The sequence below is a fragment of the Haematobia irritans genome, chromosome 3, assembly GCF_050003625.1.
Source record: "Haematobia irritans isolate KBUSLIRL chromosome 3, ASM5000362v1, whole genome shotgun sequence".
Lineage (NCBI taxonomy): Eukaryota > Metazoa > Arthropoda > Insecta > Diptera > Muscidae > Haematobia > Haematobia irritans.
This window is the reverse complement of record NC_134399.1, coordinates 132,531,847-132,558,347: the sequence shown is the minus strand read 5'-3', so window position 1 is coordinate 132,558,347 and position 26,501 is coordinate 132,531,847. Positions and strand designations below refer to the sequence as shown.

The following is a 26,501-nucleotide window of genomic DNA, read 5'->3' as shown; positions in this document are numbered from 1 at the left end:
AAGTAATTCGATTGTCGATGATAGTCTTTCGTAGAAGTTTCTACGCAATCCATGGTGGTGGGTACATAAGATTCGGCCTGGCCTTGTTTTTTTTTTTTTTTAAATCTCTATTATTTTATTTGCCCCTACTGTGTGACAATTAAGTCCATCTCTAGAACAGCACTTTGGGATGTATATTAAAAGTTATGAATTAGGAAGAACTTCTGAAGTTTTGTTTTCTGGGTACAAAGGCTAAAGTCTGCGTTCGTTTTATATAGAAGGTTTAATATTATTTTTATGTAAACTAAAAATCAAAATAGAAAATACGTAATATAATAATAATTAGATGTGACAACTATCATACTGAGCTGAATGTGTTTTACTAACTTCAACTTTGTCTTCTTTGCACTGTTATAATCGGATGGTTCTTTATTTGCAATACAACATGATTTCCAAACTGGATATCTTCCAGTTTTGCTGTGGTGGAAAATTTATAGCGCTTCAGTAATCTGGCCAATGTGACTTTAATATTAATTTCGGCATATTTCATTCCTAAAACACACACACACACACACAAAATAGAAAATCAATTATTTCCCATTAGAATAGTGGTGGTTTACTTTAAATCGCATTTACCTATGCAAAAACGATTGCCTTTTGTAAATGGCACAAAAGCATAAGGATGTCTCGTCTCATTATTGCCGGGTAAAAAACGGTTTGGATTAAATTTATCCGCATCATTGCCCCATACATCTTTGTTACGATGAGCGTTGTATATATCGATCATAACGTAAAGGCCTTCTGGCAATACAACTCCATTACTAAGTTGCAGGTTTCCACCTTCTATCTTTCGACCAACTTGTGGTATCACTGGCCAAATTCGCAAAGCTTCATTTATAATCATACCTAGGTAAGTCAATTTATTTAAGTGCTCATAGGTCACGGTAAAATTTCCCTCGTCATCTTCGGGGAATACTTCACGAATTTCTTCATAGGCCTGTTGCTGGATCTCCGGATGCATTGCTAGTAAAAGTAAAATATTATAGGTAGTGGATGAGCTTGTTTCAAAGGCCTACAAAATAAAATCCATAAATCCATAAATTAGGAGAATTGTGAAAATATCGGAATGTTATTCAACCTACACCAAATAAACAATGTCGTATCACTCCCACGCCTTCATCTTCGCTTAGCGTTTTTTCTTTTATAGCTCCATCTATGGTTTCTGACAAAATATTCTGTATAGTATCCACAAAACTGGAATCAATGCCACGACGTTCTTTATAAGTGTATAAGCTCTGAAATGTACAAAAAAATATTAAACGGAAGGCTCAATATTTCTATAGAAATAAAATTTTGACAAAATTTTATATAGAAATAAAAATGTGACACAAAATTGTCTATAAAAACAAGTAAGGAAAGTCTAAAGTCGGGCGGGGCCGACTATATTATACCCTGCACCACTTTGTAGATATAAATTTTCGATACCATATCACATCCGTCAAATGTGTTGGCGGCTATATATAAAAGTTTGTCCCAAATACATACATTTAAATATCACTCGATTTGGACAGAATTTGATAGACTTCTACAATATCTCTAGACTCAAACTTTAAGTTGGCTAATGCACTAGGATGGAACACAATTTTAGTAAAAAAAAAATATGGGAAACATTTAAATCTGAAGCAATTTTAAGGAAACTTCGCAAAAGTTTATTTATGATTTATCGCTCGATATATATGTATTAGAAGTTTAGGAAAATTAGAGTCATTTTTACAAATTTTCGACTAAGCAGTGGCGATTTTACAAGGAAAATGTTGGTCGAAATCAGAAAAACATATATATGGGAGCTATATCTAAATCTGAACCGATGTCAACCAAATTTGGCGCGCATAGCTACAATGCTAATTCTACTCCCTGTGCAAAATTTCAACTAAATCGGGGTTAAAAATTGGCCTCTGTGGTCATATGAGTGTAAATCGGGCGAAAGCTATATATGGGAGATATATCTAACTCTGAACAGATTTCAACCTAATTTGGCACACATAGCCACAATGCTAATTCTACTCCCTGTGCAAAATGTCAACTAAATCGGAGCAAAAAATTGGCCTCTGTGGGCAAATGAGTGTAAATCGGGCGAAAGCTATATATGGGAGCTATATCTAAATCTGAACCAATTTGGCTGATAGTTTGCAAGTTTTTCGAGACTCATAAAATATTCGGATGTACGGAATTTGAGGAAGATCGGTTGATATACACGCCAATTATGACCAGATCGGTGAAAAATATATATGGCAGCTATATCTAAATCTGAACCGATCAATAGGGATCGTCTTTGAGCCGAAACAGGACCCTATACCAAATTTTAGGACAATCGAACTAAAACTGCGAGCTGTACTTTGCACACAAAAATACATCAACAGACAGACGGACAGACAGACAGACAGACATACAGACAGACAGCCAGACAGACGGACATCGCTAAATCGACTCAGAATTTAATTCTAAGCCGATCCGTATACTAATAGGTTGGTCTATGATTACTCCTTCTTGGCGTTACATACAAATGCACAAACTTATTATACCCTGTACCACAGTAGTGGTGAAGGGTATAAATAGTCTTGGTTAAAAAGTAATTGCTTTCTTGGCACTTTCAGTTCATTTTTAATTGCTTCAATTAAAAATTTGATTGCTTTTGGTAGAAAACTCAATTTTTATACCCTCCACCATAGGATGGGGGGTATATTAACTTTGTCATTCCGTTTGTAACACATCGAAATATCGCTCTAAGACCCCATAAAGTATATATATTCTGGGTCGTGGTGAAATTCTGAGTCGATCTGAGCATGTCCGTCCGTCCGTCTGTTGAAATCACGCTAACTTCCGAACGAAACAAGCTATCGACTTGAAACTTGGCACAAGTAGTTGTTATTGATGTAGGTCGGATGGTATTGCAAATGGGCCATATCGGTCCACTTTTACGTATAGCCCCCATATAAACGGACCTCCAAATATGGCTTGCGAGGCCTCTACGAGTAGCAAATTTCATCCGATCCGGTTGAAATTTGGTACACGGTGTTAGTATATGGTCTCTAACAACCATGCAAAAATCGGCCCACATCGGTCAATAATTATATATAGCCCCCATATAAACCGATCCCCCGATTTGGCTTGCGAGGCCTCTAAGAGAAGCAAATTTCATCCGATCCGGCTGAAATTTGGTACATGGTGTTAGTATATGGTCTCTAACAACCATGCAAAAATTGGTCCACATCGGTTAATAATTATATATAGCCCCCATATAAACCGATCCCCCGATTTGGCTTACGAGGCCTCTAAGAGAAGCAAATTTCATCCGATCCGGCTGAAATTTGGTACATGGTGTTAGTATATGGTCTCTAACAACCCTGCAAAAATTGGTCCATATCGGTCCATAATTATATATAGCCCCCATATAAACCGATCCCCCGATTTGGCTTGCGAGGCCTCTAAGAGGAGCAAAATTCATCCGATCCGGTTGAGATTTGGTACGTGGTGTTCGTATATGGTCTCTAACAACCATGCAAAAATTGGTCCATATCGGTCCATAATCATATATAGCCCCCATATAAACCGATCCCCAGATTTGACCTCCGGAGACCCTTGGAGGAGCAAAATTCATCCGATCCAATTGAAATTTGCCACGTGGTGTTAGAATATGGTCTTTAATAACCATGCAAAAGTTAGTCCATATCGGTCCATAATTATATATAGCCCCCATATAAACCGATCCCCAGATTTGGTTTGCGGATCCTCTAAGAGAAGCATATTTCATCCGATCCGATATATATAGCCCCAATCACACAAAAAATGGTTCATATCGGTTCATAATCATGGTTGCCACTCGAGCCAAAAATAATCTACCAAAATTTTATTTCTATAGAAAATTTTGTTAAAATTTTATTTCTATAGAGAATTTTGTCAAAATTTTACTTCTACAGAAAATGTTGTCAAAAATTTATTTTGTCAAAATTTTATTTCTATAGAAACTTTTGTCAAAATTTTATTTCTATAGAACATTTTATCAAACTTAATTATATACGTATTTAATCGGCCTTTTTTTTAGTTTAATATATACCACGTATGGACTATGTGGTATATATTACGGTGGTAGGACGTTTTAAGATACCTTGCCATCGGCAAGTGTTACCGCAACCCAAGTAAGTCGATTGTGGATGACAGTCTTCAGTAGAAGTTTCTACGCAATCTATGGTGGAGGGTACATAAGCTTCGGCCCGGCCGAACTTACGGCCGTATACACTTGTTTTATTTGAGACAATCCATTGAATAATTTTTTATTATTTATTTATGTTATAATTATTTCGCCAGTCGAAGAAATATTTTTTTGCAATTGTTTAAGAGTTTCACTCGGTAAATATTTTCCAAATTTCCGCTTTCTGAAATACTTTTCTAATGAAATTATACGCACTAACCCCTATCCAATGGTGGTAGCTTCGTTTTGGAACCCCGAACCGTTTTCGCACAGTGGCCCCGTTGATGTAAATTCAGTATGTGCGTGAAGATAAATTGTAAATTTAACTAGTCGAGACACAAACCAGGTAGTTTTTGCCTGCGCACCTAATGGGTTAATTACAATTTGGGGAGATAAAATATTTAATGAAATTCAGCACTTTCCAACACATTTGCGCAAAATATTTTGATATTAAACGAAAGATCTTGACAAGTACTATAAATGCAAGTGGTTGTCATGTTCGAAAGCGTCCCATAAATGTTAGTTTTGCAGCTATATTTTAAAAGTCAGTTTGTCCAACTTGAAATAAAGTTAAACTACGCCCACTGTGCAATACCTGTTCTACAGTGTTTGGTATCAAATGAAAACTCTTGATGAGTACTATAAATTCAAGTGGTTGTTATATTCGAAAGCATCATAAAAATATCGATTTTTATCAAAAAGAAAATTACTTTTTTAGAATTTCAAAAAAAGTGCACATTGGCCCACTGTGCAACACCTGCTCTACAGTGTTTGGTATCAAATGAAAACTCTTGATGAGTACTATAAATGCAAGTGGTTTTTATTTTCGAAAGTTTCCCAAAAAAAAATTGTTTTAAGCAAAAATAAAATTAATTTGCGAAATTTTAGAAAATATCGCACCAGCGCCCACTGTGCAAAACCTGCTCTATTGCACAGTGGGCGTAGTTACAATATAGGACACCCGTGCCCACTGTGCAAAATCTGCTCTAGATTTTTTGGTATCAAATGAAAGCTCTTGACGAGTACTATAAACGCAAGTGGTTGTCATGTTCGAAAGCATCATAGAAATATCGAATTTTATCAAAAAGAAACTTAGTTTGCACGAAGTTACAATATAGGACACCCAGTGGGCACGTGCAAAACCTGCTCTAGAGCTTTCATTTGATTTAAAAGTGCTTTGAAGGTGCTGGTTTGTGTCTCGGCTAAGGCCTCTGCCGCAATTTTAAATTCGAATTTATCTTCACACACGTTAAAATGTTGATATAATCTCTTTAGAAATAAAATTATTACAAAATTTTCTATAAAACCTTAATTTTACAAAACTTTCTATAGAAATAAAGTTTTGAGAAAATTCTCTATAGATATAACATTTTAACACAATTTCCTATTGAAATACAATTTTGAGAAAATTTCGTATAGAAATAAAATCTTGGAAACATTTTCTATATAAACAATATTTTGACAAAATTTTCAATAAACATAAAATTTTGACAAAATCTTCTATAGAAATAAAATGTTGACAAAATTTTCTATAGAAAACTTTTTTGAGAAAATCTTCTATAGAAGTAAAATTTTGACAAAATTTTCTATACAAGTGGAATGTTGACAACAATTCCTATAGAAATACAATTTTGACATAATCTTCTATAGAAATAAAATTATGACAAAATTTTCTATAGAAATAAAATGTTGACAAAATTTCCTATACAAATAAAATTTTGACAAAATTCTCCATAGAAATAAAATTTTGAGAAAATTTTCTATAGAAATAAAATTTTGACAAAATTTTCTATAAAAATTAAATTTTGACAAACTTTTCCATAAAATTTTGACAAAATTCTCTATAGAAATAAAATTTTGACAACACTTTCTATAGAAATGAACATTTGAACACAAATTTTTATAGAAATAAAATTTTGACAAAATTTTCAATAGAAATGAAATTTTGATAAAGTCTTCTATAGAAATAAAATTTTGACAAATTTAGAAACAAAATTTTGACAAATTTTTCTGTAGAAATAAAATTTTGGCATAATCTTCTATAGAAATAAAATTATGACAAATTTTTGTATAGAAACAAAATTGTGAAAAATTTAGAAAAAAATTTGACAAAATTTTTTATAGAAATAAAATTTTGACATAATCTTCTATAGAAACAAAATTTTGACAAAATTGTCTATAGAAGTTAAATTTTGACAAAATGTTCTATAGAAATAAAATTTTGACAAAATTTTCTATAGATATAAACTTTTGAGAAAATTTTCTAGAAATAAAATGTTGACCAAATTTTCTATAGAAATATAATTTTGAGTAAATTTTCTATAGAAATAAAATTTTGACAAAATTTTCTATAGAAACAAAATTTTGAGAACATGTTCTATAGAAATAAAATTTTGACAAACTTTTCCATAGAAATAAAATTTTTGGCAAAATTCTTTATAGAAATAAAATTTTGTCAAAATTCTTTATAATTATGAAATTTTGACAAAATTTTCAACAGAAACAAAATTTTGACTAATTTTTCTATAGAAATACAGTTTTGAGAAAATTTTCTATAGAAATGAAATTTTGAGAAAATTTTCTATGGAAATAAAATTTTGAGAAAATTCTATAGAAATAAAATTTTGAGAAAATTCTCTATAGATATAAAATTTTGAGAAAATTCTCTATAGAAATAAAATTTCCTATAGATATGAAATTGTGACAAATTTTTCTATAGAAATAAAATTTTGTCAAAATTGTTTATTGTTATGAAATTTTGACAAAATCTTCTATAGAAATAAAATTTTGAGAAAAATCTCTATAAAAATAAAATTTTGAAAAATTTTCTATAGAAATGGAATTTTGACAAAATGCTTTATAGATATGAAATTTTGACAAAATGTTGACAAAATTTTCTGTAGAAACAAAATTTTGATTAAATTTTCTATAGAAACCAAATTTTGACAACATTTTCTATACAAATAAAATTTTGACGGAAGTCGCTAGATCGACGCAGAATATATATATACATTATATGGTCTGATATCAATATTTCCATATGATACAAATGGAATGACAAAGTTAGTATACCCCCATCCCATGGTGGAGGATATACCTAATGTAATAAAAATTAGGAACTTCTTGCAATTAATTTCGCAAAAAGCAGTACAGAGTGCCGATCTTTATTCAAATTTTATTAAATTTACTATAAATGTTGAGAGTTTCTAATCGGTTAGTATGATAAATTTATAAGTAGTTGCATATACCTCTTTCACAAAGTTGTTCACATTTCGCATAACGGCCCAAACGTCTTTGTAAATAGTCTTACGTACCAATATACGTAAAATTCGTAGAAAATAAATAAAGTTGCTCATAAATTCTGCAGAATATTCCAATGCACTGTTAAAAAAGAAAACAAATACAAAGCAATTCATTTATTTTATGAATTCATAAATTCTATGAAAGTTTTTAATAAATAAAAAAAAAAGCAAGTAAGAAGACTGAAAAGGCGACATGTTCTTGATCTCCCTTTTATTTAAGTAAAGCTTAACTATCAATGTCATGTAAATATTAGATATTTTAAAGAAAATATTTATTAGGTTCAATGGAGCCTAAACAATTCAGTTTAAGATATGTAACAAAAAATTTGCTTAATGTTTTGTAGAAAAATAGAGTGCAAATAAACAGAATTATTAAAAAACAAGTATAAACGCCCGTAAGTTCGGCCAGGCCGAATCTTATGTACCCTCCACCATGGATTGCGTAGAAACTTCTATGAAAGACTGTTATACACAATCGAATTACCTGGGTTGTGGTATCTTAAAACTTCTTAACATCGTTTTCTAAATTGTGAGTTAGTCCACACGTGGTATATATTAGACAAAAAGCTATGTAAGTCTACAAATAATTACGAATCGATATGGACTTTTGCACGGTACGTAGGGAGCCAGAATTGAAATATGGGGGTCGCTTTTATGGGGGCTATAATCAATTATAAACTTGATATGGACCAATTTATGTGTGATTGGGGATCGATTTATCTGAGGGCTATATATAACTATAGACCGATATGGACCTAGTTAGGCATGGTTGTTAACGGCAATATACTAGCACAATGTACCAAATTTCAACTGACTCGGATGAAATTTGCTCCTCCAAGTGGCTCCAAAACCAAATCTCGGGATCGGTTTATATGGTGGCTATATATGATTATGGACTGATATGGACCACTTTTGCCATGGTTGTTAAATATCATATACTACCACCACGTACCAAATTTCAACCAGATCGGATGAATTTTGCTTCTCCACAAGGCACCGGAGGTCAAATCTGGGGATCGGTTTATATGGGGGCTATATATAATTATGGACTGATATGAACCAATTCATGCATGGTTGTTGGATACCATATACTAATATCACGTACCAAATTTTAACCGAATCCGATGAATTTTGGTCTTCTAAGAGGCTCCGGAGGTCAAATCTGGTGATCGGTTTATATGGTGGCTATATATAATTATGGACCGATGTGGACCAATTTTTGAATGGTTGTTAGAGACCATATACTAACACTATGAACCAAATTTCAGCCGGATCGGATGAAATTTGCTTCTCTTAGAGGCCTCGCAAGCAAAATCTGGTGATCGGTTTATATGGGGGCTATATATAATTATGGACCGATGTGGACCAATTTTTGCATGGTTGTTAGAGACCATATACTAACACCATGTACCAAATTTCAGCCGAATCGGATGAAATTTTTCTTCTCTTAGAGGCCTCGCAGGCCAAATCGGGGGATCGGTTTATATGGGGGCTATATATAATTATGGACCGATGTGGACCAATTTTTCCATGGTTGTTAGAGACCATATACTAACACCATGTACCAAATTTCAGCCGAATCGGATGAAATTTGCTTCTCTTAGAGGCCTCGCAAGGCAAATCGGGGGATCGGTTTATATAGGGGCTATATATAATTATGGACCGATGTGGACCAATTTTTTCATGGTTGTTAAAGACTATATACTAACACCATATACCAAATTTCAGCCCGGATCGGATGAAATTTGCTTCTCTTAGAGGCCTCGCAAGCCAAATTTGGGTGTCCGTTTATATGGGGGCTATACGTAAAAGTGGACCGATATGGCCCATTTGCAATACCATCCGACCTACATCAATAACAACTACTTGTGCCAAGTTTCAAGTCGATAGCTTGTTTCTTTCGGAAGTTAGCGTGATTTCAACAGACGGACGGACGGACGGACATGCTCAGATCGACTCAGAATTTCACCACGACCCAGAATATATATACTTTATGGGTCTTAGAGCAATATTTCGATGTGTTACAAACGGAATGACAAAGTTAATATACCCCCATCCTATGGTGGAGGGTATAAAAAAAAAGCAAGTAAGGAAAGTTTAAAGCTCTGCTGAAGCGGCTATACCATACCCTTTCTACACTTTGTTTTTGATAAACAAAGTGATTGCTATATACAAGGGATTCTATTCCCATGGATTACTTGGAAATATATAGAATTTCAGGTGTATTTGATGACATATACTCTGATAGACTTAACACATGGGGACTATATCAAAACATGGACCGACCCACACGATATTCGCTGAATTTCGGATAAAAATGTCGGTGTCTTCAAGCCCAAGAACTCAAATCGATATTTCAATGTGTTACCGAATTCAGATTCATTTACTTTGAGTGTGATACTGGTATGGAATGATACACTATGGCTAAAAAGCTAAACAAAACGGTGTGTGTACTTACTCTGAAATTTTTTTAGCCAGATCCGTGACATCGATATTGGCTTTGTCCAAATCTCTACCAATTATTGTCTCTGCATGTAGTGAATGAAATTTATTAAAAAAAGCAAATAGGTATGCAAAACTTCGGCTTTTTATACCCTTAACCACTACCGTGGTACATGGTATAATAAGTTTGTGCATTTGTATGTAACGCCAAGAAATAATTGTCTTAGACCCATCTTTTAGTATACCGATCGGCTTAGAATTAAATTCTGAGTCGATTTAGCGATGTCCGTCTGTCTGTCTGTATATGTAATTTTGTGCACAAAGTACAGCTCGCAATTTAAGTCCGATCGTCCTCATATTTGGCATAGGGCCGTTTCTTGGGACAGAGACAATCGCTATTGGTTTTGAAAAAAATCGGTTCAGATTTAGATATAGCTGCCATATATATTTATCCCCGACTTGGTCATAGTTAGCGTGTTTATCAACCGATTTTCTTGAAATACCGTATATCCAAATATTTTATGAATCTCGAAAATTTTGTAAAATATCATCCAAATCGGTTCAGATTTAGATATAGCTCCCATACATATCCTTCGTCCGATTTAGACTCATATGACCACAGAGGCCAAAGTTTACTACCGATCTTCGTGAAATTTTGCACAGAGGGTAGAATTGACATTCCACCAATGTTTGGTAAATTTGATTGAAATCGATTCAAATTTAGATATAGGTCCCATATATATCTTTCGTCCGATTTGAACTTATATGGCCTCAAAATCCAGGGTTTTGCCGTGATTTGCTACAAATTTCGCACAAGGAGTACGTTGAGTAGTATCGCTAATTGTGCCAAATTTGGTTGAAATCGGTTCAGATTTAGATATGGCTCCCATATATATCTTCTGTCCGATTTGCACTCATATGACCAGGGGGGCCAAAGTTATACTCCCATTTACGTGAAATTCCGCATAGATAGCAGAATTATTATTCTAACTACACATGTCAAATTTAGTCAAAATCGGTTCAGATTATATATAGCTCCCATATATACACGCAAAGAAAAAAAAACGTTTGGAAAACGTGTACCGAAAACGTTTTTCTTTTGTTAGAGTTTTTTGAATTGCTTCGAAAATTTTAAACTTTTATCACCAAAAAAATTCGTTTGTTACAAAGTTTTTATTTTTTCAATAAAAAAGGTTATTTTTGAAACAACAACAGAGTCCATTTCGTTTATATCAAACACTGTTCTTTTCTGACTTTTGGTCTTTAATAAAACACATTTTACAGTTCAAAATTTAATATAGTACAATGCAATGTTGAAAATTTTTTCGGAATCTTCCGAACATATGTGGAATGTATGTAAAAAAAAAAACTTTGGTCGAAGCAGGGATCGAACCCACGACCCTTGGCATGAGAGTCAGATGTAGCAACCACTGCTCCACGGTGCCAAACTAAATGTTTGTTTCTGTTAAATAAACTTTGTTTATTCGGTTCGTGGGCGCCGCAAGCTATGCTATATAAATATAACTTATATGGATAATTATCTATTGATGACCATAACAGGTACATAGCTCAGTGGTTAGTGTGTTGGCTTACAAAGTGCATGGTCCGCGGTTTGATCCTCCGTCCAGGCGAAAGGTAAAAAAAAATAAAAATTTATAAATTCGTATAATTTCTTCTACATTTTTGGTATTACAGGTAAAGGTGTTAAGAACTAAAAAACTCGTGGATGTGAGAAAGTTGTGAGGGAAAATGCAATTAGCAAGAAAAAATTTTTTTAGTTAGTCTTTATGAAATTGTTGTTACATCCTGGAAAAGAATAAATATTTATCACAAAAAGTATATACTTTTCTTCCAAATACACTTCCTTACAGCGAAAAGCAAATAAGAAACGAACTTTGTTTGTCTAAAATTTCGTTTGGGAGGAAAGAATTATTTTTTTGCGTGTACGTACACCAGAATTTGGAAATACGGTAGACTGTTACACATTTTAGACCCATTTTCAATGGAAGTTTCCTACAATTAACTGAATAGCGTTAGCCGATTTAAATTTTAATTCTAGAGATTTTGTCGAAGTAAAAAAATTGTCTCCTTTATATAGCTTCCAGCAAATGTGAAGTAGTTGAGATGGTAACACAAATTTTGGCCTACATAGGGGTGAAGGGTATAATTTAGTCGGCCCCGCCCGACTTTAGTCTTCACTTACTTGTTTTCCAATTAGTATCTTATTGAGAGCGCAAATTAGTAATGTTGGATTGACAACAGATGGCGTAGTTCGCCATCAAAGATGTGAAAAAGTCTGTTTTATATTTTTTTTTCGAAGTAAATTCTCAAATATTTTAAAAAATCACACATTTTTAATTCGTCCCTCCAATAGTTTATTATTTTGGTCATTTTTGTTCAAATCGAAAAAAAAAACATATATATGGAAGCTATATTGAAATCTGAACCGATTTCAACCAAATATGACATGGATAGTTACTATGTTAATTCTACTCCCTGTGCAAAATTTCACGTAAATCGGATTACAACTTTGACCTCTGTGGCCATATCATGGAAAATCACGCGAAAGACATATCAAATTTGGCACACTTGACTATAGCACTAATTATTCTCCTTGTGCAAAATTTCAAGCAAATTAGTGGAAAACTCTGGCTTCTGGAGCCACACGGAGGAAAAAGACTGTTTTTCATATGTTTGGATGTAAAATTATATGTTTGGAACTCAAATTTTTTAATACAATGTTTTTAAGTGCAAGCATATAATGTTCATAAACTACTATAACATGTTTGGGACATATATGTTAGAACATATTATGTTTGGAACATAAACTGTTTGTAAATATAATATGCTTAGATGCAAACATATATTAATTTAGAAATAGCCTATAAACATATATGTGTTTAGAAAGAGAGACCTTGGGAGTATGCTGCAAGTAAAATAATGGAAATAACCGTTTGGCGCCTTAAAAATATATCCACACAAGAAAAATTTCATAAATTTTTTTTTCTACCAGTGTATACCCTAAGGTGAAACATAATATGTTTGAACAATACAAACAATATTTTTTGGACCTGAAAATATATATGCTTGAAGCAAAATGTGTTTGGGGTATATGTTACAGAAGCGATTTTTTTGAGGGTGCATATAAGTCCATATCGGGCTAAAGATTTGTTGGCGCTACAATATCTAAATCTAAACCGATTTCTTCTAAAATCAATAAGGTTATATTCTGACCCAAAATACGTACAGAATTTCTGATCCAAAACAAGAACTTGTGCCACCTAGACTTTGATCTCAAAAATGTGTTCACATACAGACGGACGGACGGATGGACAGACAGACATGGCTAAATCGACTTAGGGACCCACCCTGAGAATTATTGCCAAAGACACCATGTGTCTATCTCGTCTCCTTCTGGGTGTTGCAAACATATGCACTAACTTATAATACCCTATTTCACAAATCGTTAAATCAGACGGTAATAATACCCTTAACCACAGAGTGGTCAGGGTATAATAACTTTGATCTGCTAAAATATGTGCCAACCATAAATATTAATTTTAGACCCCACACAAATTAATACAGCTCGACTCCGAATCACATCCTGAGTCGATCTAGCCTTTGGTGTCCGTCCGCCCGTCCAACCATGTATTTGGTGTTCACAGGATTCCGGTTGCATTTATTAACCGATTTCGATGAAATTTGGTACAGAGTGTTTTTATGACACAGACCAAAATCGAATCAAATTTAGATATAGCTCCCATATACAGTGCTATTCTAAACATTTATAACTAGCCCTATCATGAAATAGTTATAAGGACACATAAGCAGTGTTGGCAGAAGTAGGGGAAATTCCATACATGTGGTTTTTTTCTAATATTTAGCGTCTTGAAGGGACGTAGGGACACAATGTAAAATACAGAAATTTTTTTCCAAATTTTATTTTTATAGAAAAATTTGTTGAAATTTTATTTCTATAGAAAATTTTATCAAAATATTATTTCTATAGAAAAATTTCTCAAAATTTTATTTCTATCGACAATTTTATAAAAACTTTATTTCTATAGAAAAATTTCTCAAAATGTTACTTTTATAGAAAATTTTGTCAACATTTTATTTCTATAGAAATTTTTTTCAAAATTTTATTTTTATGGCAAATTTTCTCAAAATTTAATTTCTACAGAAAATTTTGTCAAAATTTTATTTCTATAGAAATTTTTTTCAAAATTTTATTTTTATGGTAAATTTTCTCAAAATTTTATTTCTATAGAAAATGCTGTCAAATTTAATTTCTGCAGAAAATTTTGTCAAAATTTTATTTCTATAGAAATTGTTTTCAAAGTTTTATTTCTATAGAACATTTTGTCAAAATTTTATTTCTATAGAAAATTTTCTCAAAATTTTATTTCTATAGAAAATTTTCTCAAAATTTAATTTCTATAGAAAATTTTGTCAAAATTTTATTTCTATAGAAAGTTTTGTCAAAATTTAATTTCTATAGAAAATTTTGTCAAAATTTTATTTTTATGGCAAATTTTCTCAAAATTTTATTTCTATAGAAAATGTTGTCAAAATTTTATTACTATAGAAAATGTTGTCAAAATTTTATTACTATAGAAAATTTTCTCAAAAATTTATTTCTATAGAAAATTTTATCAAAATGTTATTTCTACATAAAATTTTGTCAAAATCTTATTTCTATAGAAAATTTTGTCAAAATTTTATTTCTATAGAAAGTTGTGTCAAAATTTAATTTCTATAGAAAATTTTGTCGACATTTTATTTCTATAGAAAATTTTGTCAACATTTTATTTCTATAGAAAATTTTGTCAAAATTTTATTTTTTTTGGCAAATTTTCTCAAAATTTTATTTCTATAGAAAATGTTGTCAAAGTTTTATTTCTATAGAACATTTTGTCAAAATTTTATTTCTATAGAAAATTTTGTCAAAATCTTATTTCTATATAAAATTTTGTCAACATTTTATTTCTATAGAAATTTTGTCAACATTTTATTTCTATAGAAAATTTTGTCAAAATTTTATTTCTATAGAAAATTGTGCCAAAATTTTATTTCTATAGAAAATTTTGTCAAAATTTTATTTCTATAGAAAATTTTCTCAAAATTTTATTTCTATAGAAAATTTACTCAAAATTTTATTTCTATAGAAAATGTTGTCAAAATTTTATTTCATAGAAAATTTTCTCAAAATTTTATTTCTATAGAAAATTTTGTGAAAATTTTATTTCTATAGATTTTGTGAAAATTTTATTTCTATAGATTTTGTCAAAATTTTATTTCTATAGAAAATTTTCTCAAAATTTTATTTCTATAGAAAATTTTGTCAAAATTTTATTTCTATAGAAAATTTTGTGAAAATTTATTTCTATAGAAAAATGTCTCAATTTTTTTTATAGAAACTTTTGTAAAAATTTTATTTCTATAGAAAATTTTTTCAAAATTTTATTTCTATAGAAATTTTTTTTAAAAATTTTATTTTTATTGCCAATTTTCTCAAATTTTATTTCAATAGAAAATTTTCTCAAAATTTTATATCAATAGAAAATTTTCTCAAAATTTTATTTCTATAGAAAATTTACTCAAAATTTTATTTCTATAGAAACTTTTGTAAAAAATTTATTTCTATACAAAAATATCTCAATTTTTTTTATGGAAACTTTTGTAAAAATTTTATTTCTATAGAAAATTTTGTCAAAATTTTATTTCTATAGAAAATTGTGCCAAAATTTTATTTCTATAGAAAATTTGTCAAAATTTTATTTCTATAGAAAATTTTCTCAAAATTTTATTTCTATAGAAAATTTACTCAAAATTTTATTTCTATAGAAAATGTTGTCAAAATTTTATTTCCATAGAAAATTTTCTCAAAATTTTATTTCTATAGAAAATTTTGTGAAAATTTTATTTCTATAGATTTTGTCAAAATTTTATTTCTATAGAAAATTTTCTCAAAATTTTATTTCTATAGAAAATTTTGTCAAAATTTCATTTCTATAGAAAATTTTATCAAAATTTTATTTCTATAGAAAATTTTGTCAAAATTTCATTTCTATAGAAAATTTTATCAAAATTTTATTTTTATGGCAAATTTTCTCAAAATTTTATTTCTACAGAAAATTTTGTCAATAATTTATTTCTATAGAAAATTTTGTCAAGATTTTATTTCTATAGAAAATTTTGTCAAAATTTTATTTCTATAGAAAAATGTCTCAATTTTTTTTATAGAAACTTTTGTAAAAATTTTATTTCTATAGAAAATTTTTTCAAAATTTTATTTCTATAGAAAATTTTTTAAAAATTTTATTTTTATTGTCAATTTTCTCAAATTTTATTTCAATAGAAAATTTTCTCAAAATTTTATTTCAATAGAAAATTTTCTCAAAATTTTATTTCTATAGAAAATTTTGTCAAAATTTTATTTCTATAGAAACTTTTGTAAAAAATTTATTTCTATACAAAAATATCTCAATTTTTTTTATGGAAACTTTTGTAAAAATTTTATTTCTATAGAAAATTTTGTCAAAATTTTATTTCTATAGAAAATTTTGTCAAAATTTTATTTCTATAGAAAATTTTATCAAAATGTTATTTCTGTATAAAATTTTGTCAAAATCTTATTTCTATAGAAAATTTTGTCAAAATTTTATTTCTATAGAAAATTTTGTCAAAATTTGATTTCTGTAGAAAATGTTGTCAAAATTTGATTTCTATAGAAAATTTTGTCAAAATTGTATTTCTATAGAAAGTTTTGTCAAAATTTTATTTCTATAGAAAATTTTGTCAAAAGTTTATTTCAATAGAAAATTTTGTCAAAATTTTATTTCTATAGAAAATTTTGTCAAAATTTAATTCTATAGAAAATGTTGTCAAAATTTTATTTCTGTAGAAAATTTTGTCAAAATTTTATTTCTTAGAAAGTTTTGTCAAAATTTTATTTCTATAAAAAATTTTGTCAAAAGTTTATTTCAATAGAAAATTTTGTCAAAATTTTATTTCTATAGAAAATTTACTCAAAATTTTATTTCTATAGAACGAAAAATATTGTATGGGAAATTGTGGGAATTTTTTTTTGGGGAACTTTTTTTTTGTCCTTGTAGGGTAAACGGAAAAATTTCCCTGGCAACACTGCCCATAAGAGGATAATTTAAACGTAAACAACGGGCATAGTAGGAATATCGTTAAGTTCAACGCCTAATTTGGCCATAATTTGGTCGCCATAGGCAATTATGCTGTATTTTTAGAATATTGCGATAAAATGACCGGTAATAAGTACAATCAACATATTACAAAAGCAAAATATTGACGATTTTAAAGTTGGGCTATCACAAAAACGAATTTCGGAAGAGTACAATATGCAAAAATCAACTGTGTCTCGAGTTATACATATTCTATAGAAATAAAATTTTGAGAAATGTTTATATAGAAAAAAGTTTTGATAAAATTTTCTATAGAAATAAAAATTTTTAGAAAATTTGCCATAAAAGTTAAATTTTTAAAAAGTTTTCTATAGAAAGAAAATTCTAAAAAAAAAAATTCTATAAAAATTAAATTTTGACAAAACTTATTGTAGCAATAAATTTTTGTCAAAATTTTCTATAGAAATTATATTTTGACAAAATTTCCTAAAGAAATAAAATGTTGACAAAATTTTCTATATAAATAAAATTGTGACAAAATATTTTATAGAAATATAAAATTTTGACAACATATTCTATGACAATAAAATTTTGGTAGATTCTTTTTGGCTCGAGTGACAATCGTGATTTTTCTGTGATTGGGGATCGGTTTATCTGGGGGCTATATATAGAACTATAGATCGATACGGACCAATTTTGGCATGGGTGTTATCGGCCATATACTAGGTTAGGTTAGGTGGCAGCCCGATGTATCAGGCTCACTTAGACTATTCAGTCCATTGTGATACCACATTGGTGAACTTTTTTGGCATGGTTGTTATCGGCCATATACTAACACTACGTACCAAATTTCATTTAGATCGAATGAATTTTGCTCCTCCAAGAGGCTTCGGAGGTCAAATTTGGGGATCGGTTTATATGGGGGCAATATGTAATTATGGACCGATATGGATCAATTTTTGCATGTTTGTTCGATACCACATGCTGACGCCATGTACCAAATTTCATCCAGATCGGGTGAAACATGCTTCTCTTAGAGGCTCGCAAGACAAACCTGATCGTCGGGGGCTATACGTAAAAGTGGTCCGATATGGCCCAATACCATCCGACTTACATCAATAACAACTACTTGTGCCAAGTTTCAAGTCGATAGCTCATTTCGTTCGGAAGTTAGCGTGATTTCAACAGACGGACAGACAGACGGACGGACATGCATATATCGACTCAGAATTTCACCACCACCCAGAATATATATATATATATATATATATATATATATATATATATATATATATATATATATATATATATATATATATATATATATATATATATATATATATATATATATATATATATACTTTATGGGGTCTTAGAGCAATATTTCGATGTGTTACAAACGGAATGACAAAGTTAATATACCCCCATCCTATGGTGGAGGGAAAAATTCATTACTCACCAAAAGCAGTTCTTAGAGTGTATTCACGTATGGCATATAAAAGTGGAGTTTTGCTATTATTTTCAATGTACTCATCGATAGTATCGAATAGAAAATATAATTTCTCGTTGAATGTCGGTATGAAAGAGTGCATATTTGATTGTTTAAATGAACGGTTTGCAACTTTTCTTTGTCTAAGCCAATACTCTCCTGTATTAACAAAAAACAAAAAAAAAATAATAAATAAATAAAATGCCATTTAATTTTTCTTTTTATTTGTTTTTATATCTGAACCCTACCTTGAGAGGTAATTAATCCAACGCCAAATGCATGAGCTAGTCCACCATAAACAATATCCGGTTTACTTATGCAAAGTTTTGAAGAAAGGACATCTCTAAATGTATCCGGGTCAAAAGTAACTAAGAAAATGTGTGGCCCACAATATTCTATTCCGTTTTTCCCATTTGTGGCAGCAAGTTCGTTAAATTTCTCCAGAATGACTGTATTAGAAAAATTTTGACAATTTTAAATTAATGTGACAGTAACGTAAAATTATGTTGTAGAGAGTACACTAAAAAAAAAGTTTAATTAAGGTCAGAGCATAACCGTAGGAAGGCCTCTGGGGAGGGGGCTTAGACCCCCCCAGAAAAATTTTAGCCCACCCCTCCCCCCAGAATTTGAAAACCTATTTACGATTTTACATGTTTATAAAAATTAAACAAGTATATATTCGTACAACGCACAAAGTACCACACACAATCCAATTACTTGGATTGTGGTAGAAGTCTGATATTTATGAAATAAAGCTGTGGTTGAACTTATGATTTAGTTGAATAAAATATAGTAATTGATATTAAAACTATTCTTTCATAAATTAATATCTTAATAATGCTGCAAAAAAGCGTCGCCAAACAAGAAGTGAAAATGTTCTTTTTGGGTCTGGAAGTGGTACAAAATTGGCGGAGAAGCGATGAATGTAATATGAACTTGTCATAGAAGGAATGTCCACCGTTTCAACAGCCGTTGCAATGAATTTGCATCACTTCTTAAGGTGTGATACGAATTCAGTGTTTTCAATGTGAATTAAAAATTTTGTGATATTTTACCAAATAAATAATTTTTATATTTTTTAATGATTTTTAATGCATTCTAACGCTTGTTTAAAACTTTTTCAAATATTATCGATTTTTCTATAATGGATTTAACATTTTTGTGGCGAAATTTGAATAATTTGTACCATTTTATTTATTATTACTCTTTTTTTAAACTATTTGAAAAAAGAAAACAAAAAATTACGCATTAAAATATAAACAAAAAAAAAAACAAGTAAGGAATGTCTAAAGTCGAGCGGGGCCGACTATATTATACCCTGCACCACTTTGTAGATCTAAATTTTCGATACCATATCACATCCGTCAAATGTGTTTGGGGCTATATATAAAGGTTTGTCCTAAATACATACATTTAAATATCACTCGATCTGGACAGAATTTGATAGACTTATACAAAATCTATAGACTCAAAATTTAAGTCGGATAATGCACTAGGGTGGAATACAATGTTAGTAAAAAAATATTGGAAACATTTAAATCTGAAGCAATTTTAAGGAAACTTCGCAAAAGTTTATACATGATTTATCGCTCGATATATATGTATTAGAAGTTTAGGAAAATTAGTGTCATTATACCCACCACCATAGAATGGTGATGGGGGTATAATAAGTTTGTCATTCCGTTTGTAACACATTGAAATATCGATTTCCGACTATATAAAGTATATATATTCTTGATCAGGGAGAAATTCTAAGACGATATAACGATGTCCGTCTGTCCGTCTGTCTGTCTGTCTGTCTGTCTGTTGTAATCACGCTACAGTCTTCAATAATGAAGCAATCGTGCTGAAATTTTGCACAAACTCGTCTTTTGTCTGCAGGCAGGTCAAGTTCGAAGATGGGCTATATCGGTCCAGGTTTTTATATAGTCCCCATATAAACCGACCTCCCGATTTGGGGTCTTGGGCTTATAGAAATCGTAGTTTTTATCCAATTTGCCTGAAATTTGAAATCTAGAGGTATTTTATGACCATAAAGAGGTGTGCCAAAAATGGTGAGTATCGGTCCATGTTTTGGTATAGCCCCCATATAGACCAATCTCCCGATTTTACTTCTTTGGCTTATAGAAACCGCAGTTTTTATTCAATTTACCTGAAATTGGAAATCTAGAGGTATTGTAGGACCACAAATACGTGTGCCAAAAATTGTGAGTATCGGTCCATGTTTTGGTATGGTCCCCATATAAAACGACCTCCCGATTTGGGGTCTTGGGCTTATAGAAATCGTAGAAATCGCCTGAAATTTGAAATCTAGAGGTATTTTATGACCATAAAGAGGTGTGCCAAAAATGGTGAGTATCGGTCCATGTTTTGGTATAGCCCCCATATAGACCGATCTCCCGATTTTACTTCTTGGGCTTATAGAAACCGCAGTTTTTATTCAATTTACTTGAAATTGGAAATCTAGAGGTATTGTAGGACCACAAATACGTGTGCCAAAAATTGTGAGTATCGGTCCATGTTTTGGTATGGTCCCCATATAAAACGACCTCCCGATTTGGGGTCTTGGGCTTATAGAAATCGTAGAAATCGCTTGAAATTTGAAATCTAGAGGTATTTTATGACCATAAAGAGGTGTGCCAAAAATGGTGAGTGTCGGTCCATGTTTTGGTATAGCCCCCATATAAAACGACCTCCCCATTTTGGGTCTTGGGCTTATAGAAACCGTAGTTTCTATCCAACTTGTCTGAAATTGGATATCTAGAGGTATTTTAGGACCATAAGAGGTGTGCCGAAAATGGTGAGTATCGGTCCATATTTTGGTATAGCCCCCATATAGACCGATTTCCCGATTTTACTTCTTGGGCTTCTAGAATCCGAAGTTTTTATCCTATTTGCCTGAAATTGGAAATCTAGAGGTATTTTCAGGTCATAAAGAGGTGTGCCGAAAACGGTGAATATCGGTCCATATTTTACTCCTTGGGTTTCTAGAAACCGTAGTTTTTATCTGATTTGCCTGAATTTGTAAATATTCTGATATTTTAGGCTCACAAAAACGTGTATCGGATTAAGTTTTTATCGGTCCATTTGATAATGCCTCCATATAGACCGACTTCACTTCTTGACGGTGTAGAAGGCGCACTGATCATGAAAATTGCTTGAAACTCAATGTAAAATTTCCAGATTTTACTTCCACAGATTTAAGATTTCAAATTAAGACGTTATTTTATAATTTTCTTGCACACTTACAAGAGATGTTAATGATTCCTCTAAAACTCAAACAAAAATGGTTCTTATAAATCCAGACTGATATAGTCCTCATAGGTGAAATCTTTAAATTTATCTTCGGGAAGTGTCCTCAAGTCCTCAAGCCCTCCTGAAATTTCAAAGGAAACCCTAATATTTGGTTCATGGTGGTGGGTATTTAAGATTCGGCCCGGCCGAACTTAGTGCTGTATATACTTGTTTTAACATCTTTTCGACTAAGCAGTGGCGATTTTACAAGGAAAATGTTGGTATTTTGACCATTTTTGTCGAAATCAGAAAAACATATATATGGGAGCTATATCTAAATCTAAACCGATTTCAACCAAATTTGGCATGCATACCTACAATGCTAATTCTACTCCCTGTGCAAAATGTCAACTAAATCGGAGTTAAAAATTGGCCTCTGTGGTCATATGAGTGTAAATCGGGCGAAAGCTATATATGGGAGATATATCTAAATCTGAACCGATTTCAACCAAATTTGGCACGCATGGCTACAATGCTAATTCTACTCCCTGTGCAAAATTTCAACTAAATCGGAGTTAAAAATTGGCCTCTGTGGGCAAATGAGTGTAAATCGGGCGAAAGCTATATATGGGAGCTATATCTAAATCTGAACCGATTTGGGTAATATTTTGCAAGTTTTTCGAGACCCATAAAATATTCGGATGTACGGAATTTGAGGAAGATCGGTTGATATACACGCCAATTATGACCAGATCGGTGAAAAATATATATGGCAGCTATATCTAAATCTGAACCGATTTTTTCCAAAATCAATAGGGATCGCCTTTGAGCCGAAACAGGACCCTATACCAAATTTTAGGACAATCGGACTAAAACTGCGAGCTGTACTTTGCACACAAAAATACATCAACAGACAGACAGACGGACAGACAGACAGACAGACAGACGGACATCGCTAAATCGACTCAGAATTTAATTCTAAGCCGATCCGTATACTAATAGGTTGGTCTATGATTACTCCTTCTTGGCGTTACATACAAATGTACAAACTTATTATACGCTGTACCACAGTAGTGGTGAAGGGTATAAATATGGGACACATTTTAATCTGAACCAATTTTGAGGCAACTTCGCAAAAGTGTATTTATGATTTATCGGTCGATAGATATGTATTAGAAATAAAGGGAAATGTCAGTCAATTTTACAAGTTTTCGACATAGCAGTGGCGATTTTATAAGGAAAATGTGGGTATTTTCGTCATTTTTGCCCAAATCGGAAAAGCATATATATGGAAGCTGTATAGAAATCTGAATCGATTTAAACCAAATTTGACATGTATACTTAGTATTTTAATTCTACTCCCTGTGCAAAATTTCACGTAAATCGGACTACAACTTTGAACTCTGTGGTCATATGACGGAAAATCGGGCGAAAGATATATATGGGAGCTACATCTAAATCTGAACCGATTTCAATAAAATTTAGTACACTTGACTACACTACTAATTGTACTTCTAGTGCAAAATTTCAAGCAAATTGGGCTAAAACTCTGGCTTCTGGGGCCATATAAGTCTATATCGGGCGAAAGACATATATTGAAGCTATATTTCAATCTGAACCGATTTCAATCAAATTTGGCACACCTGACTATAGTACTTATTGTTCTCCTGTGGCAAAATTTCAAGCAAATTGGGGTAAAACTCTGGCTTCTGTGGCAATATAAGTCCATATCGGGGGAAAGATATATGTGGGAGCTATATCTAAATTTGAACCGATTTCTTCCAAAATCAATAGGGTTCTATTCTGACCCAAAACAGGACCTTGTGCCAAATTTGAAGGCGATTGGACTTAAACTGCGACCTAGACTTTGATTACAAAAATGTGTTCACAGACAGACGGACAGACGGACAGACGGGCATGGTTATATCGACTCAGGGACCCACCCTGAGCATTATTACTAAAGACACCATGAGTCAATTTAGTCTCCTTTTGGGTGTTGCAAACATATGCACTAACTTATAATACCCTGTTCCACAGTGTGGCGCAGGATAAAAAGAAAATTGTCATTACTTTTTTGGCGACGCTTTTTTTGCTGGGAATTAACTTAAGGACTATTTCTTTAAATCAAAAAATGTTGTCTTTAATTTAAGGGGAATTTTTCTTACTTTAAAGACATATGGTTTTAATGGAAGGACACAAATTTCATAGATTAGTATCCTAAATTGAAAGAAAACAATGTTTAAGGCAAAGATTTGGCACTTGGTTTTAATGAAAATAACTTTATTGTTACGAAATTTGTCGCAAATAGTGTCCAAATTGCGTATTCTAAGATTAGTGCTGTATAATCTTTTTATACCCTTCACCACTACTGTGGTACAGGGTATAGTAAGTTTGTGCATTTGTATGTAACGCCAAGAAGGAGTAATCATAGACCAACCTTTTAGTATACGGATCGGCTTAGAATTAAATTCTGAGTCGATTTAGCGATGTCCGTCTGTCTGTCCGTCTGTCTGTCTGTCCGTCTGTCTGTCCGTCTGTCTGTCTGTTGATGTATTTTTGTGTGCAAAGTACAGCTCGCAGTTTTAGTCCGATTGTCCTAAAATTTGGTATAACGTCCTGTTTCGGCTCAAAGGCGATCCCTATTGATTTTGGAAAAAATCGGTTCAGATTTAGATATAGCTGCCATATATATTTTTCACCGATCTGGTCATAATTGGCGTGTATATCAACCTATTTTCCTCAAATTCCGTACATCCGAATATTTTATGAGTCTCGAAAAACTTGCAAAATATCAGCAAAATCGGTTCAGATTTCGATATAGCTCCCATATATAGCTTTCGCCCGATTTACACTCATTTGCCCACAGAGGCCAATTTTTTGCTCCGATTTAGTTGAAATTTTGCATAGAGAGTAGAATTAGCGTTGTAACTATGCGTGCCAAATTTGCTTGAAATCGGTTCAGATTTGGATATATCTCCCATATAAAGCTTTCGCCCGATTTACACTCATATGACCACAGAGGCCAATTTTTAACTCCGATTTAGTTGAAATGTCGCACAGGGAGTAGAATTAGCATTGTAGCTATGCGTGCCAAATTTGGTTGAAATCGGTTCAGATTTAGATATAGCTCCCATATATATGTTTTTCTGATTTCGACAAAAATGGTCAAAATACCAACATTTTCCTTATAAAATCGCTACTGCTTAGTCGAAAAGTTGTAAAAATGACTCTAATTTTCTTAAACTTCTAATACATATATATCGAGCGATAAATCATAAATAAACTTTTTCGAAGTTTCCTTAAAATTGCTTCAGATTTAATCGTTTCCCATATTTTTTACTAACATTGTGTTCCACCCTAGTGCATTATCCGACTTAAATTTTGAGTCTATTGATTTTGTAGAAGTCTATCAAATTCTTCCAGATCGAGTGATATTTAAATGTACGTTTTTGGGACAAACCTTTATATATAGCCCCCAACACATTTGACGGACGTGATATGGTATCGAAAATTTAGATCTACAAAGTGGTGCAGGGTATAATATAGTCGGCCCCGCCCGACTTTAGACTTTCCTTACTGGTTTTTATTAGTGTAGGGTTAGGTTAAGGTTAGGTGGCAGCCCGATGTATCAGGCTCACTTAGACTATTCATTCCATTGTGATACCACATTGGTGAACTTCTCTCTTATCACTGAGTGCTTCCCGATTCCATGTTAAGCTCAATGACAAGGGACCTCCTTTTTACAGCCGAGTCCGAACGGCGTTCCACATTGCAGTGAAACCACTTAGAGAAGCTTTGAAAACCCTCAGAAATGTCACCAGCATTACTGAGGTGGGATAATTCACCGCTGAAAAAAATTTTGGTCGAAGCAAGAATCAAACCCACGACCTTGTGTATGCAAGGCGGGCATGCTAACCATTGCACCACGGTGGCTCCCTCAGTGTAGGGTTAGATAATTGGTCAGTTTAAACCATTCATTGCTGGAAGCATTATGAGCTTCGATTTATGCAAACACTTTGCGTGCTTATATGAGAAGATGATGCAGAGTGGTAGTGAAAAATAGTTCAATTTGGGAGGAAAACTACTTGTATGTAATTTCCATAAGAAATTATCATATAAAACACAAATTGAATCTTCTCACCCCTACACTAAAGACTATGGAAATTCGCCTTGGCCAGCGTTGCGGCATGTGTATAGTTAGGCTTGTGCCAATTGCCATCTGGCATTTTCGTTTCAATGACATAATAATACCAATTCCTTAATCTTCATGGCCAATAAGCTCGTATTAAAATTAATAATAACTAATAATATGTAAATTTCGTCGTTTAGTTTGATAGCTAAAAAAACTATCACTGGATAATTCGAATTTTTTGTAAAAACCGTATCTCCTTATTAAACTTTTCAACAAACAATTTTTGATTTTTCACTTCCAATTCCAATTTACCTTTAGATCTCCACAAAGGTCCTAATCCCAAAATGATTTGATATTTTTGATGTGGATAATGCTTGATTAATGCAATGGCATGTCGATCTCTCCAACGTTTATGGATCCACGCGGATATTAGGATGACCAAAAGGCAATACAAATAAGAAATCATTTTTAATTACACGTTAATGTATATGGAATTATATTGTTGAAATTACTGAAG

General features: G+C 31.8%; 1 protein-coding gene across 1 annotated transcript; it reads right to left on the bottom strand.

The window, feature by feature from the left end:
- Positions 1–243: 243 nt before the first annotated feature.
- LOC142228005 (putative cytochrome P450 313a4) lies at positions 244–26,501 on the bottom strand. The gene is made up of 9 exons (XM_075298275.1): positions 26,297–26,501; positions 18,867–19,067; positions 18,589–18,777; positions 9,989–10,058; positions 7,477–7,609; positions 1,122–1,274; positions 616–1,051; positions 367–531; positions 244–283 (listed from the first exon to the last, which is right to left on the bottom strand). Exons 1-8 carry the CDS (start codon positions 26,448–26,450, stop codon positions 368–370), a joined length of 1,500 nt encoding a protein of 499 aa, XP_075154390.1. The 5' UTR covers positions 26,451–26,501; the 3' UTR covers positions 244–283; position 367.

What these genes read in the sequence shown, in the direction of transcription:
- LOC142228005 (XM_075298275.1), bottom strand. Translation starts at nt 26,450, where the DNA reads ATGATTTCTTATTTGTATTGCCTTTTGGTCATCCTAATATCCGCGTGG. An exon ending in ACCTTTGTGGAGATCTAAAG is followed by an intron (nt 19,068 to 26,296) that starts GTAAATTGGAAT and finishes TTTCTAATACAG; the next exon opens with TCATTCTGGAGAAATTTAAC. An exon ending in CTGGCTAAAAAAATTTCAGA is followed by an intron (nt 7,610 to 9,988) that starts GTAAGTACACAC and finishes CTTTTTTAACAG; the next exon opens with TGCATTGGAATATTCTGCAG.